The 14293-nt window shown below is 48.9% G+C and overlaps 1 protein-coding gene across 1 annotated transcript in view; it reads left to right on the plus strand.

The window, feature by feature from the left end:
* Positions 1-14293, plus strand: part of COL23A1 (collagen type XXIII alpha 1 chain) — a 170930-nt gene that overhangs the window by 155468 nt on the left and 1169 nt on the right. Inside the window, exons 9-28 of the mRNA XM_062637998.1 lie at positions 930-1001; positions 2187-2303; positions 2757-2792; positions 3262-3288; positions 3692-3718; positions 4841-4885; positions 5444-5506; positions 6672-6716; positions 7194-7271; positions 8238-8291; positions 8542-8586; positions 9373-9462; positions 9807-9878; positions 10616-10657; positions 11392-11418; positions 11834-11905; positions 11995-12048; positions 12295-12321; positions 12815-12868; positions 13474-13560. Of these exons, the coding sequence (XP_062493982.1) occupies positions 930-1001; positions 2187-2303; positions 2757-2792; positions 3262-3288; positions 3692-3718; positions 4841-4885; positions 5444-5506; positions 6672-6716; positions 7194-7271; positions 8238-8291; positions 8542-8586; positions 9373-9462; positions 9807-9878; positions 10616-10657; positions 11392-11418; positions 11834-11905; positions 11995-12048; positions 12295-12321; positions 12815-12868; positions 13474-13560 (1134 nt within the window). The remainder of the gene's footprint in view (positions 1-929; positions 1002-2186; positions 2304-2756; positions 2793-3261; positions 3289-3691; positions 3719-4840; positions 4886-5443; positions 5507-6671; positions 6717-7193; positions 7272-8237; positions 8292-8541; positions 8587-9372; positions 9463-9806; positions 9879-10615; positions 10658-11391; positions 11419-11833; positions 11906-11994; positions 12049-12294; positions 12322-12814; positions 12869-13473; positions 13561-14293) is intronic.

Consider the following 14293-nt stretch of genomic DNA (forward strand, 5'->3'; position numbering starts at 1 on the left):
AATCACTGGGAGGGGTTTATTTGCCAGGGCTCATCAGTTTTTAACATGCCACTGCCTTTCCCCTCCCTTTCTGAGATGGCTGTGTTAGAACATCCATGCTCAATGTACCTACGCACGCCTGCTGCTGAGCTTGTCCTGGGAGCTGGGCAGGAGGTGGGTTTGTCTGTGCAATATTGACCCAAAACTCAGGTTTAGGGGGATGTAAAAGGTCCCTGGATGAATGGATAAGAGGTTTGTTCCTTAGAAACCTTCCAAAACCTTCATGGGGGGTGTGCTCTGTGTTCCCACAGAGCTGCCTGTGGCTTTTCACCATCCCTTTGGTCCTCCTGTGGATGTGTGCAGGGATGGATGGGGGGAAAGGGAGACGCAAGCAGTGTCCTGAGAAAGGAAATGTCTCTCCTCCCTAGATAGATCAGTGGAAAGGCTAAAAGACAATAGCAATGACTACTGACATGGTCTGAATACATTGGGTTTTTGCATCGTATAAGTCTGAGAGATTTATCTGCATTTTACAGGCTGGGGAATACATTAGTATTCGTTTTAGCCTCTGAAAAAGAGATAGTATTTGGTGTCAGGAGAAATGCTGGGATATATCCCTATGGGGTCTACTGGAATAATGCTCTTTATTCTGCAGAAAGCCCTGCAGCAGGGGAATCCTCTGTACCCCAGCTGCTTTGAATGTCCTATTGTGCAGTAAACTAATGAAAAGATACTTGTTTCCCTCTGTTTACTAACTACTAAGCTTCAGTGTATCCAGAACATTAAAACAACCACTGTTGGCTACCTACATTATTTTTCCTCATGCAGCAATTAATTATCAGAGAAAAGATGTGATATTATTATTACAGCCTTTGAAACTCACTTTTCTGCTGTGATTTCATCTTCAACTCTTGCTCTTTCTTCCTCTACCTCCCACTTTACCCGGTTAGATGGTTTTTCCTCACCTCAATCATGGATTTCTGGCTAATGATCAACTTGTCTTTAGCCGGCGAGTGCTCAAGGTAGACCTATCAAATGTGCTCCGCTGGTTTGCTGTGATTCTTTGAGTTGCTTTTGTCACTTCTTTCTGGCTGGTAATGCACTATTGTTACGAGGATGTTCAGAAGCGCTTGTTGGGAGTGTGCCCGAGTGAAACCCCATTGGAGTTTAAGGGGAGTTTTGTCAAAGCAGGGAGACATGAAAGTGATGTATCGGTGCTTTGAGAACTGGGAATCAAGCAGCGATGTCCTGTAGGTGTTGATATGAACAGTGCTGGCAAAATAAAATGCCTTAAAACTAGAGTTCTGTGAATCTCCCTACTCTAAATGTGACGTTATAATCGGGCAAAAATCGGTGACTCTTGACATAATTGGATGCAGTGTTCAGCATTTGCAATGGGCTTTTTTTCCCCTAGCATGCAAGTGATTTAGGAGCATGGATCTTGTTGAAAGGCCATGGGATCTGTGCTGCTAAGTCACTTAAGGACTTGTGAAAAGTCCCACACTTGTCCCCGGTTTGAGGGCAGACCACATATTAAACCCAGTCCTCTCACTGCCTCAGCGGTGACTCTTCCAGATGTTGCTAGAAGATTTATGAGGTGGCCTTTCCGTGAGGCTTTCCATTGTGCATCCACAGGGATGTGACCAGCCAGAGCTCTGGGTGGGTTGGGAACTGATAACTGGGTGGTGAAGCCCCATGGGGAGCACCCCTCCAGACCCACTAAACCTTCACAATCACATGTAGATACATGCGCTGCTGTTTCCTTTGCACCCAGGCAATGCAGAGTGTGACCTACGCTGGGTGTTCGTAAATGACCTTGGCTGTATTTAAAGGATGCAACTGAAGTGCTGCTTGTTTTTGTTGGGTGTTCTTGTGTGATGCACTGAGCCATGGCAGTGTGTGCATGCCCCATGCCAGCATGTTGTTGAGTCTGGTTATTTCTAGTAGTTCCCATGCAGACAGTCACTGGGCAAGCACTTAACGAGCTAAAACCTCATTGGAAGGCATTGAGCAAAATCCTGGTTAAGAAGCCAGACCCAAAGGGTGCGAATTGGCCATGAGCTCACTTCCAGCCTTCCCAATTGGAAGCTGTAACTCCATGACGGCGTTAGTCAGGGTGCTGATGGCCCAGGGATGCTGTGCATGTGTCGCCACCATCGCTTCCCAGCACAGCTTCACCTCACCGTGTCTGTGTGAACTTCTTTCAGGGTGATCAAGGTCGAGATGGAGCCACTGGTCCCCCTGGTCCACCAGGACCCCCAGGGGCCCGGGGTCCTCCTGGTGACACGGGAAAAGATGGCCCAAGAGGACCTCCAGGCCCCCCTGTAAGGATGGGAGATGCGCAGTGAACACACGCCAGGCAGTGCCCACCCCAGTGAGGAAGAGGAGGGTGAAGGGTGTCCCCTATCCCAGTGATGCCCCCCCCAGCCACTGGGTCCCCAGTCTGAGCCATGCTGATGCTGCTCATACTGCAAAGCCTCGGGGCATGGGGCCAAGGGAGCAGGAGGTGATATTCCATCATTCCATCTTTGGTTTTGGAGCAGAGAGCTGGACCTGGAGCACGTATTTGCAGGTGCTGGTTGTAACTGGGAGAGCCCAGAGATCTCTTTCCCCAGTCTGTAGCCATTGGATGACCTGTTGCAAGTCTCCAGATCACTGGCAATCAATTGAATCAAAGAAAATAGGCTGAAACATAAGGTTGTTGAACATTCAGATTGTGGATGAGCACTCTGGAGAACTGGGGCAATAGCTTCAATGTCGGCCTTTCTATTTTGCAGGGTCTCAAAGGAGAGCCAGGAGAGGAAGGCCTTGTGGTTAGTATTGCCCAGGAGCACCCACGTGTGCATGTCCCTTGTCCCCTTCACTTTACATCCCTCTTCAGCTCAGTGCTGGGTTTGTGTCATTGCTTATGGAGGGCAAAGAAAACCCCATGGGGAATTACAGGTGCACTAAAATAGATGCTTCCCCAGGGGTACCTGTGCCCTGGGGAAAAGAGAGACCAGTCTTTGACCCCTTGGTTCCTCTGGAGGGATGTACTGCTCCTCTATCCCCACTTCTGCCCCTCTGCAGCATCTTGGCATTGTGACTCCACTACAGGCTAGGTTGGATAAAGAGGTGCTCATTATACATAAAATACACAAGACACAAAGAATATATGTTATTTATTGGGAGGACAGAGACCTTATGGCTGGATTTGTAAGGGAAGGTGAGAAGTTGGCATCTGGTGGGAGTGTTTTTATCCTGTATACTGTGTTGTCAAACTACTGCTCTTCTTTTCAACAGGGTGCCAGGGGACCTCCAGGACCAAAGGTGGGTGATGGGTAATTTCTCATCTGCCTGATTTTAACAGGAATTCTTGACATCTTGAACATACCTATTTTGCACTGGACTTGTACTCATCAGCTCGTATCAGACACAAACACTTCTAAGGTATTGCATCAGCCGTTGTCTTTGAGCTGCCAATGCCTTAATGTGTCACCTACCCAGTGTCACAACCATTGCCTGTGCTAAAACCTTGAGTGGAGGGAGGCAAGGGGGCTGGAACTGGTGTGCTGTGGGAATCTGGGAAATGCATTTTTGGGGGGGGGGGATCAAGATGATCAACACAAGCCAAGTATTTTAATGTTACAATTGACTTTGACTATCCATACAATTGGGCTTATTTTCTGTTATGTCCCTAAACTTGTCTCCTCTGTGCGTGTTGCTGTTGAAGGGTGAGCCTGGTGTCCAAGGGAAAAAGGTAAAATAGTCACTTATTTATACATATATACATATAGTTGTTGTTATTTCCTTTTGCTCTGCTCTGTGCTCAACTAAGGAAACCACTGCCAGAGACCAATGGGTCCATGGTTGTAGCTGTCCATACCAAACCTTTCCTTGTGTTCCCTGACGTTTCTCTCCCGAGCAACCCCAAAGCATGGGCATGGCTGTGCCTGCAGCCTGGTTTTCATTACCCCAAACCAGCCAGAAGCTGCAATCCCATCTGCCCAATAGACAAAGAATGAAGCAACAAATGCCAAACAAAGCAGTAGGTCTTGAGCCCTTTCTCTCCAATAACTCAAGCCGAACCAAGAAGCGCCTGGGGACTGTTTTCTGCTCAGGGCTCCCTGGATGGGTTTGAGCTTCCTGGGGCAGACATCATCACACAGCACCTCAGCCTGATGAGGATTGCCACTCTCTTAAGGACAGGCACACTGCTTGGGTAGGGTGCTGAAGACTGCAGGAGGTTTGCATGCCCCAGTTCTCCATGTTTCCTTCTGGTGGTGCCACCAAGCAATGGATAAATCACTGCTTTTAACTGAAGCAAAGCGCTGACAGGGCCCAGCCTTTCCCTCTTACTGCTTTGCCCCAAAACAGAGGTGGCCATGGGTGATTTCCAGGCTAGAATTTGGCCTAAAAAAGTTCATAACTGGCCAGTAAAATTAACCTCTTCAGCACCTATGGAGTGGTTTTACTCCAAGAGAACAATGGAGCATCGATGAGTGGAACAAGGAAACCTGCAGATGGGCGTGCTGATGAAGGCCATGAGGATGGGTGGCAGCTTGCAGGAGGTCTTTGAGCTAAAAAAAAAGAACCTAAATGGATTAAATATCCAATTTCTTTTAAAAATGGGATTGCACCTTCCCCAGGGCCTGCTGTAAGGAAATTCTGGGAGATCCCATCCATCTCCATGGAAGCAGGGGAGGCAGAGATGGGCGGGAGCAGGGGACCACACTTGGAGCTTCCTGGGCTCCTTCCTGTATCTTTCTCCTGCAAACCTGAGTGGGTCTCAGGTCCATGCAACGCTGAGAGGGGTCAAATGATGCTGGATCCTATGACGAGTGCGTACAAGCTCTTTGTGTTTCACTTTTTGTTTCATCAGGGTGATGATGGGGTCCCTGGGGAGCCAGGACTTACGGGCCCTAAGGTATGTTCTGCGCTGTGCCCATCTAATGTATGTGCTCGACAGCATCTTTTGCTGTGTGTTTCCTTGGCACAGTATCACAGCTGGGGCAGGTTGAGGAGCACATTTCTCCCAATCCAACCCATTCTGTAACGTGAAGAAAGAACAAAAGAAAGTGAGAGAAGCATAACGCACCCTCTGCCGCTGCAGGAGTTTGTAAATGCAACTTGTTGGCTATGGCAGAGAATTGCCATTTAGAGGCTCCTCTTGCAGAAGTAAATGGGGGACTGCTGCTGGGGCTGGCCTGGAGCTGGGGTTTGGGATGTGTGTGCAGTGGGGTGTGGTTTTGGGGCTAACTTTACGGCTGAACATCCCACCTATAGCCATTAAGGCTGAAAGCTTCATGTATATCTCAAAACCTCCCCTTTTGCACTTAGGCAATGTGATGTATTTCAGGCTAAAAGGAGAGCTTTGCTCACTCGTGTATGTAAAAGTAAAGGTAAAGCAAGACAATTGTAGCCTGAATAAATCTGTTCTCCATCCTACCCATTATAACATTTGTCCAAACTGTCTTGTTTTCAGGGAGAAAAAGGAAGCGTGGGTCCCAAGGGAGAGAATGGCACAGATGGCTTGCCAGGTCCCAAGGTAAATAAAAGCCCATGAGCTGGGAAGCTGGGCACGGCACTGATGAGGCCCAGGGTTTCAGATGAGGGGGGTATTTTAGGCCTTTGCCTCTGAAAGGCTCATAAAGTGCCCAAACTGAAGCAAATCGGGAGGATGCCAAGAAGTATTTTAGCTTTTTCTGGTAATTCAATGAAAGCTGCGTTCAAGCAGAGATCAGTGTCAGGGCTTTTAAGTTGTTTTTCATTGAGTTGCCTGGGTTTCCCCAAGGAACTAAATCTCTGCTCGCATGTGGATGGGATGCATTGAGGGCTGCGGCATCACTTCAAAGCCCAGCGCGCTTACGTGCCATCCTGTTCTATTGATCTTCATTACTGCCAAGCAATGCAATAGGAGATGTTGGTATGTTAAGTGGGGATGGTGAGACCTAGACAGCATTTGTGGGCTGTTAATTCCCTCCTCAGCTGCTTCTTGTTTAGCAGGATGTGTTTCCATATCAGTCACGGCTCCTTGTTGGGAAAAAAACTGTGTATGAGGAGGAAACGTGGGCTCAGGTGACCCTTAGCCATTGAGTTTTCACTAAAACCACATTAGCAGTGCTTGTTCCCCATGGTATTTGCTGAATGGAGTTTTCCTATGGAGACTCTTTCTGTTTATACCATTTTCTACTTTTAAGAGGGCTTTAATTTGACCAGCAAATGGGGGGAGGGAATCTGGCAGAGCCTTTTCCGTAAACCCACCCTCAGAAATGGTTTAAATGTGTCAGCTAAAACTTTCCACACGTGCAGAATTCAGCCTGAAGCAAAGGTGGAGCCGTGTGAAGCTTCAGCACGAAGAGCTGGAGCTTGGCACGCTCGGAGCAAACAGTGGAGCCAGGGAGCAGCACCGCACATCACCCTTATGGGGATACAGGACGCTCAGCCCCGAGCACGCCACTCTTCTCCATCTCATCTGCAATGAGATGTTTTCTTGCTGTCAACTAGCTCAAACCAACGTTATTTTATGCAAAAATATAATTGCTCTGAATTCAGATCTAGGTTTTGTTGCTAGAAGCAGTTCCCTGTTGGTGCCATTCTGTTTCCTAATCTAAACCATACCTTGGCATCTCGTGTGGCTGCAGTGTTTTAAACATAAATAGCCTCTGTTTTCCTTGGTCTCTTTGACCCAAAAATGTGATTTTGCTTTCCAGGGTGAGCCTGGTGAGAAGGGAGGAGTTGGCTCCATCGGACCACGGGTATGGATGCTCAGGGTTTTGCTTTTTCAGTCTGGAATTGTGTATTTGCCTCGACCTGAGCTGTGTTCCCCACCACCTCTTTCTGCTTAGTCTGTGGCTGAATCGCTTCAGGATCAGTTCAGTGCTAGAAAACAGAGATGGTGCTTATTTAAACCAACCCGTATGTGGGTACTGAACACTGCCATGGGAGACATTAGGAAGTAGTTTTTCCCTGTGAGGGTGCTGAGGCGCTGGCACAGGGTGCCCAGAGAGGCTGTGGCTGCCCCATCCCTGGCAGTGCTCAAGCATAAGTCTTCATTAAGTGGATTAAGCCCTTGTGAGGTTTGGTTGGATGCCAGTTAGAGCTTTCAGACTGGGAATGGATTAAATCAATAGTGTTTTAAGGTGATCCCCAAACCCTGGGGGGTCAGGTCTCTGCTTTCATTCCACCCGCTCCTCAGATGCTGCAAAACTAAATAGGGTTCGTCCTGGTTGCAGGGTCCCCCCGGCCTGAAAGGGGAGCAGGGTGACACTGTAGTGATTGACTATGACGGCCGAATCCTGGATGCTCTTAAGGTAAGCCCTGCTCCAAGGCTGTGCTGATTCCTGTGAGTTAATGGGGAATGACAGGAGTTTGTTTCATCTGGGGGCTGAGGATATTTAGGATGTACCAGGAAAAACGGTGGCGGAACTCAAGGCTGGGAGCTCAGGCTGGGTACCAGGATGGTGGGATCCACCTGTGGGATGTGAGTTAATATTCTACAGGTCAAAGCAACCCCTGACACAGCCTGTGACATAGAGCAAGTGATGCAGTGATTACAGCTCAAAGGCTGCAGGTCCTGGGCTGTTATTCCCATGGCACGTTGTGGAGCTGTGGTTTTCCCTCTGCATCCTCTGGAGTGGTTTTGTTTGCAAGCAGTGGTTGGGATGCCAGAGGAAGGGAAATGATGCCTGAGCCCTAACCTGCCCGACCCAGCAGCACCCTGCTATTTTCATTATGATGGAAGAAGCTGAATAGAATCAATGCAGATATGTTAGAGACCCGTTCTCATTGTTTCACCACAGGCTGCAGGGATACACAAAGTGATGGTAACTACCGTTTGCCAGGTGTCTGCATGCAGCTTTGTGAGCGGGGTTTGTGAATTGCAGTGGTTGGAAAGGCTCCATCAAATGTCGGGAGAGACTTCATGTGCTGGGCCCAGCCCCTCTCCCGTGTTCTGCATGTGGAGATTGCCAAAGGGCACACCACTGAACCTCACTAACGTTCCCGTTTCCCTGCTGTTTGCAGTGTTTGTGCACTGACCTGTCTCATGGGCAGAGCTTTGCAAAGGCTTCCGCTGTGACTGAATGTCACAGCATCGGAGTGTGCAGTCATGGGAAAGGTGCTTGAGGAGGTGATGCTGGTTTGGTTTTCAGCTGAGCGACAACATGAGGTTTTGCTGCTTGAGATAATTCACAAGTTCCGAGTTATGCTCCCAGCTCACCCAAGGATAATGTGCCATGTTCATCATGCTCATCCCCGTTTTGTTTGCTGTGTTTCAGGGTTCGCCAGGTCCCCCAGGGCCACCGGGCCCCCAAGGCGCTCCGGGTCCAAAGGTGAGCCCAATCTCTGCCATGCACACAGTGTTTCCTACAGGGTGATGTGGTCGTCAGTGGTTCTTCATGTAGCGAGTGTCTCCAAGCCAAACCATTCTATGAAGCATTCTTACCTCTGCTCCGCAGCCTGCTAATGGCAAACCCACAACTGCTGATACAAGTGAACAGCTCGTTTCCTTCCAGAATGTTTCTCTGGGATGATTCCCTCATTCCATTTACCATGGGCCCCCCTTTCTTTGTGTCTCTGCAGGGAGAGCTGGGCTTGCCGGGTCCACCTGGGCTGGATGGTGAGAAGGTGCGTGGGGCATGGCTGCATCAAGTGAGACTTAGAAAGGGGTTTATTGTGTGTCTGTGAGAGCTGTCGCTGTGAAAAGCAAATCTCAGCCTTCCAAGAGCAAGCTCTGCCCCGTAATCATAGAATCATAGAATCGTTAGGGTTGGAAAGGACCTTAAGATCATCCAGCTCCAACCCCCCTGCCATGGGCAGGGACACCTCACACTAAACCATCTCACCCAAGGCTCTGTCCAACCTGGCCTTGAACACTGCCAGGGATGGAGCATTCACAACCTCCCTGGGCAACCCATTCCAGTGCCTCACCACCCTCACAGGAAAGAATTTCCTCCTTATATCCAATCTGAACTTCCCCTGTTTAAGTTTTAACCCGTTACCCCTTGTCCTATCACTACAGTCCCTAATGAAGAGTCCCTCCCCAGCATCCCTACAGGCTCCAGTGTTCAGCTGCATCTTCTTACATTAACCACCTTTTGCCTATGGCCCCATGCCCAGCTATGGGCATGCAGATGCTGCTTGTGACCACATCTGCCAAGCTAGAGGGGCTCCTGTTATGAGTGGCTCATCAAACACATCAAACTCTGTTGTAAACCCTCCCAACCCTAAGCGGCTGCAGTCCCTGCTATGGCCCAGCCAAATTCTGCTGCGCCTGCAAAAATGGCATATGTAAGTTTTACATATGTTTTCGTGAGCTGGTGCTGCAGTATGGGGAGAAGCAGCAGAAAGGCTGTTTCTGAATGGTTTCTAAGTGGTTTTCCTTCAAGTGAGTTGTTCCCTGTAAACTTCCAGGGTCCCAAAGGAGCGAAGGGTGACCAGGGCAGCGTGGGCATCACAGGACAGAAAGGAGAGACAGGAGAAATGGGCTTAGCAGGTCCACCGGTACGTCCCTCTCTGTCTCTCTACATCCGCTGCTTGGTTCTTCTATGTATTGATGTCTGCAAGTGCTCAGGGTAAGGCAGGGCTTGCTGGGTTAAGCAGTGGCCTGTCCATACGTTACAGCTGCACTGGAGGATGCAGGAGCTTTGCATTTCCTTTGCTAATGATGATAACAGCTTATTCAGAATGGGATCTAAGCCAGTAGTAAGAAGAAAATGCTTTCTTAAAGCCCCCTGGGGATGAACATGAGCTTTGCTCGAGTTTAGAGGAAGACAAATGTGTTTTTCTCTCCTGTTTTTGTGCTCCTGGGGGATGCACCACATCAGTGTTCCATTTCTATCCTTTAGGGAGCAGAAGGACCAAAAGGAGACAAAGGAGACAAAGGGGACACAGGGTCACCGTGTTTGCAGAACAATCACGTAAGATCTGGGCAACTTAAAGCCTATTCCATAATGAGGGGTGAGGGGAGGTTGGGGGGTGCAGGCTGGAGATGCCAGTCCCACATCCATCCCCAGAGCGAAGGGGAGCAAAACCCAACTGCAAGAGCTTGTACTTTGCTACAAGAACTTCCAGATGTGTCTAAATGGGGTTTATCTGTGTGGGAAGAACGCTCTGCACGCTTGGCACTGCAAATATGCTTTAGGTTTTGAATCAGTGGTTGAGATATTGGATGCTGCTGTTGGAACTGTGTTTTGTTCTGAAAACAAACAGGGCTCCTTGCAGTTTTATAGCATTTCAGCATCCTTTTTCCCTTATGCCTTCTTCTTTTAAGCCAAAGTGGTGGGGTTTGATAGATCTTAGTGACATAAGAGCTCCAGTTTTGTTCTGCTTTTGCGGGGAGTTTTAATCAAAAAGGCTGCTTCCCTCTGGTCTGTGCACAAAGTGGCATCATTTTCCATTGCATCCACTCTGTGGCTGGCAGATACACGGAGTATCATGGCTCACACTTCTCATTCCAGAGCCCAGCTTGATTCATGTGCTTATTAAGATTCCTTTATTTATTCATGCTACAAGCAACCGCGATTAGCAGATATTTTGGATTAAAGCTATTAAATCAGAGGGCACTAAATCATGATGCTGGGCCACGTGAGGTTTCCATTCCCAAACTATCTTGTCTCTGTGTCCCATTCACATGCTGTTTAATTCCCTTCTGCAGATCATACCTGAGCCTGGACCGCCTGGATTACCTGGCCCTATGGTAGGACTCTGGGAAGCAGCTTGTGCAATTGAGCATCGCTGCAGAGGTGTTATCACAAGTGATTAGTTAAGGAGGAGGGCGTTTTGCTCTGTTTAATCCGTGTGGGCTGCTGTGGATCTGGGATCAAAATCAGCTGCAGCATTATGAGCTGTCTTTGGAAGCACCTGATTTAGGAGAGTACATCCGTGTTTATGGCACATTTTGCAAATAACCAAGTTGTTGCTTGGAATGGGGACAAGAGAAAACGTTGTGATGGGAAAGCCTGTTCCCTACCACAGTAGTGTCTGTATTCCCATCAATTTACCCAAGTCATTAAGTTTTGTGGCATCAACTGCAGTGGGCGAGGATGCGGGTGGTGATGAGCAGTTTTGGTGCAGAGCTCTAAGGTGTTTGGTACCTACGATGCTCCAAAAGGCTGAGGAGCTGTCAGGGGCATCAGAAAGGCCAGGATGTGCCAGGCTTGGAGGGCCACGGTGGCAGGATGCCACCCTCCAGAGCTTGCTGTCACTTCATTCAGCACAGCTCGTGTTGCAGAGCTTTATTGTCACAAAGTGCTCTTTTCCAGTTCCTTTTCCCTCCTGATTTGACGTCAGAATCTTTTGCCACCTGTCTTGAAAAGAAGTATTTGGCCATTGTCAGCCCATGATTTGAGCAAGAAATGGTTTGGGAAGCAACCTTTGGGGCTCGGTTCTGAAATTGTCTTTAGCTCAAATGCACCATTGTCTTTCCTGCAGGGTCCTCCAGGAATCCAGGGGCCTAAAGTAAGTCAATAAATGAAATGTCACCCACTGTTCCCCGGCTGCCAGTGCATTATTTACAGGCTCACAAAGGGCTGTCAGCTCTGGGGACTGATGTTTCTGTGACAACACATCCCTTGGTGATGCTGTTGAGCAGTTTGGCGTTGCAGCAAACAGGCTATTTCTCCTTCCAAACACATTTACGATCCTAAATCTCCTTCCAGCACAGTCCTGGGAGCCACTGGCACATGCAAGTCAGGGCTTCCAAACCCACAGCATAAACCTGTATTTACAACTGCTTCCTTATATGACGCAGTCAAGAGGAAGGCACTAACAGCAGCAGGGGTATAAGCACCCTAGAGATGTGGCAGCAGGTGGTGGATGCATAAGGAGGCAGAGCTGCCAGGTCATCTTGCCTGATGCCAATTCATTTCTGCAGGGCTTGGATGGTGCAAAGGGAGAAAAAGGTGACAGTGGGGAGAAGGGCGACCATGGCCACACTGGACCCGCTGTGAGTTGTTTTCCTGTGTCTCATTTCTGGCCATCAAGAGAACCCTGTAAAGCAGTTATCCCAATGCTGTGTTATCTCCTTTCTCCAAGGGTCTCCCGGGTGCTCCAGGGCTCATCGGTTTACCCGGTACCAAAGGAGAGAAGGTAACTATCAGTGTGGGAAAGCAATAGTGATGCTGTGGTGGAATCCTAAAAGAGGGGCTGTAAACTCCTTCCATAGTGGGTCCCAGCAGAGCTGGGATTACCAGCACTACCCCAATGTGTGGTGAGGGGCTCCCCTTCAAGCCCAAGGGCTGTTGAGCGCGCACTGTATTTCACTAACTGGGTATAAGCTTGCTGCAAAAACAAACTGGATACAGCATGTCTTAACTTGTATTTTTACCACTGCAGGGAAAGCCGGGGGAGCCAGGATTGGATGTGAGTATGGAAAACATTCATTGTGATATGTAGAAACATGAACGCATGGGTAAAGGCCATCAAACTGCTTGAGATTATTAGAGAAGTATGTATCTAACCCTTTATAGACTGCTGTCCCTTAAACATGATGCCTATGGAACAATGTCTGCAGGAAAGGGCTTAATTGAGGCCAGTTAATAGATTATTCCATTGCACAGCAGAAACTGCTCAGCTAAAGATGCTGTGGGGGTTTCCCTTTCCAATTGAGAATACTTGGATTCAGCGAAATAAGACTCTAATAGCTGCAATGTTACTGGGGTATGGTAAAGCACCAGCTTTCATTAGAAACTGATGGCATATCAAGTCATTGGGAAGAAAGTATCATATTCTTCACCATGGGAGGATGGGTTGGTTGCTGGAGATTGCTTATGTTGAGCTGAGGAAGTTTAGTTTCACACACTAAACACGCCAACCTCTTTTCTTCCCCTTCTCCACCTAAAACTGGTTGTGACAGGGTTTCCCAGGTCTCAGAGGAGAGAAAGGAGAGCGAAGTGAAAGAGGCGAGAAGGTGAGTGGGTTCTGGCTGTAGGGTAGGATGATGCTCTTGCCCTGGGTGCTGGTTCCCCATCCAGCCTGGCTGTGTTTGGTCATCCCTGTAAGGCCTTCTCTGTGCACAAGTATTTGCTTGGTCCCAGCATAGGGCAGGACATCCAGTTAATTCCCACCCGTTGGGAAATGCTTTCTGCAATCCTGCCCCCCTCCAGCACAACCATTGTGGGGAAATGGAGCACCCTGACAGCTCCAGGTTATAAAGAATTGCTAGTTTGGGTTTATAGACCTTGAAAATGGACCAGAGTCAAAGGCTTTGTTCAGGGATCCTCAAATAAAGAGATGCCCAGCCAGAGACAGGAACTCATCTGAGCACAGGGCAGTGCTGGAAGCTGATGCTCCCGCTGTCACATAGCAGAAACCAGTCATTTAATCATTCTGTTACCAAATTATCTATTAAAATGTCTCCACACAGCTTTAACTGCAGGTGTTCACAGTGCTTTAACTGCCCAGGTGTGCTTACACTGGTACAAACACCCCTGCTCTGGGTGAGGGGTGGGATTCTGCAAGTGCTGTGTGACTCGCAGCCAAGGTGCTTCTGATGCCTTCCTGCTGTGCCAACAGGGTGAGCGAGGAATACCGGGCAGAAAAGGAGCCAAAGGGCAGAAGGGGGAACCAGGCCCCCCCGGACTGGATCAGCCTTGCCCCGTGGTACGTCCTTTATTTCACTCATCCTAAGCACGCGTTGCCGGGATGGGAAAGGAGACGTGGGTTTGCAGCCAGGCAAAGGGAGGGAGGGCTCGGTTCGTTCTTTATTCTGCAGTAAATCAGAGCAGATGGTTATTGTTTTCTCACTTTTCCTAATGGTTTATCTGCACTGCTGGAAGCTCCCTGCTCGCTCTGAGGGCTCCTCACTGGCCAGATGGGAGCAAGCCACAGCAGTAAAAAGAAAGAATCTTTGTATAAAGACCTTCTTATTGTAGTCGGGAACAATGGGCTTCAGTAACGCTCTTCGGGAGATAGTGCGCCCTGGTGAAGCTGCTGGCCTGGCTTTTGAGTACATTGGAAATTGGGGAATAACTCAGTGCAGTGGATGGAGTTAGAAAGCAAGGTCAGCTCCATCCCTTCATCTCCGCAAACCAAGCGAGGGGTGAGCCTGGCTCTCGCTGCTGTGTGGGGATGTGGTTCAGAGCTGGTGGCATCTTGGTGCTGCCAAAGGTAAGTGATGGAGGAGCTGGAGCTCCTCAGGATGCCAAAAAGCACCTCTGGGAGAAGAGACTGGCTCAGACCTGTCCCTTCCTGAACACAGCCTGGTCCATCACTGAGCAGTGTGTGCACAGAGAGGCTTTCCAGCTAACTCCTGTGTGTTTGAGCCCAAGGAAGGTGGATCTCCCACGTCCACTTCCAGAACCAATCATTCCTTTGACAGTGCCCAGAAAAAAAA

The sequence above is a fragment of the Pezoporus occidentalis genome, unplaced genomic scaffold (assembly GCF_034315485.1).
Source record: "Pezoporus occidentalis ecotype Australia unplaced genomic scaffold, CSIRO_AGI_Poc_V1 ctg55, whole genome shotgun sequence".
NCBI classification, from domain to species: Eukaryota; Metazoa; Chordata; class Aves; order Psittaciformes; family Psittacidae; genus Pezoporus; species Pezoporus occidentalis.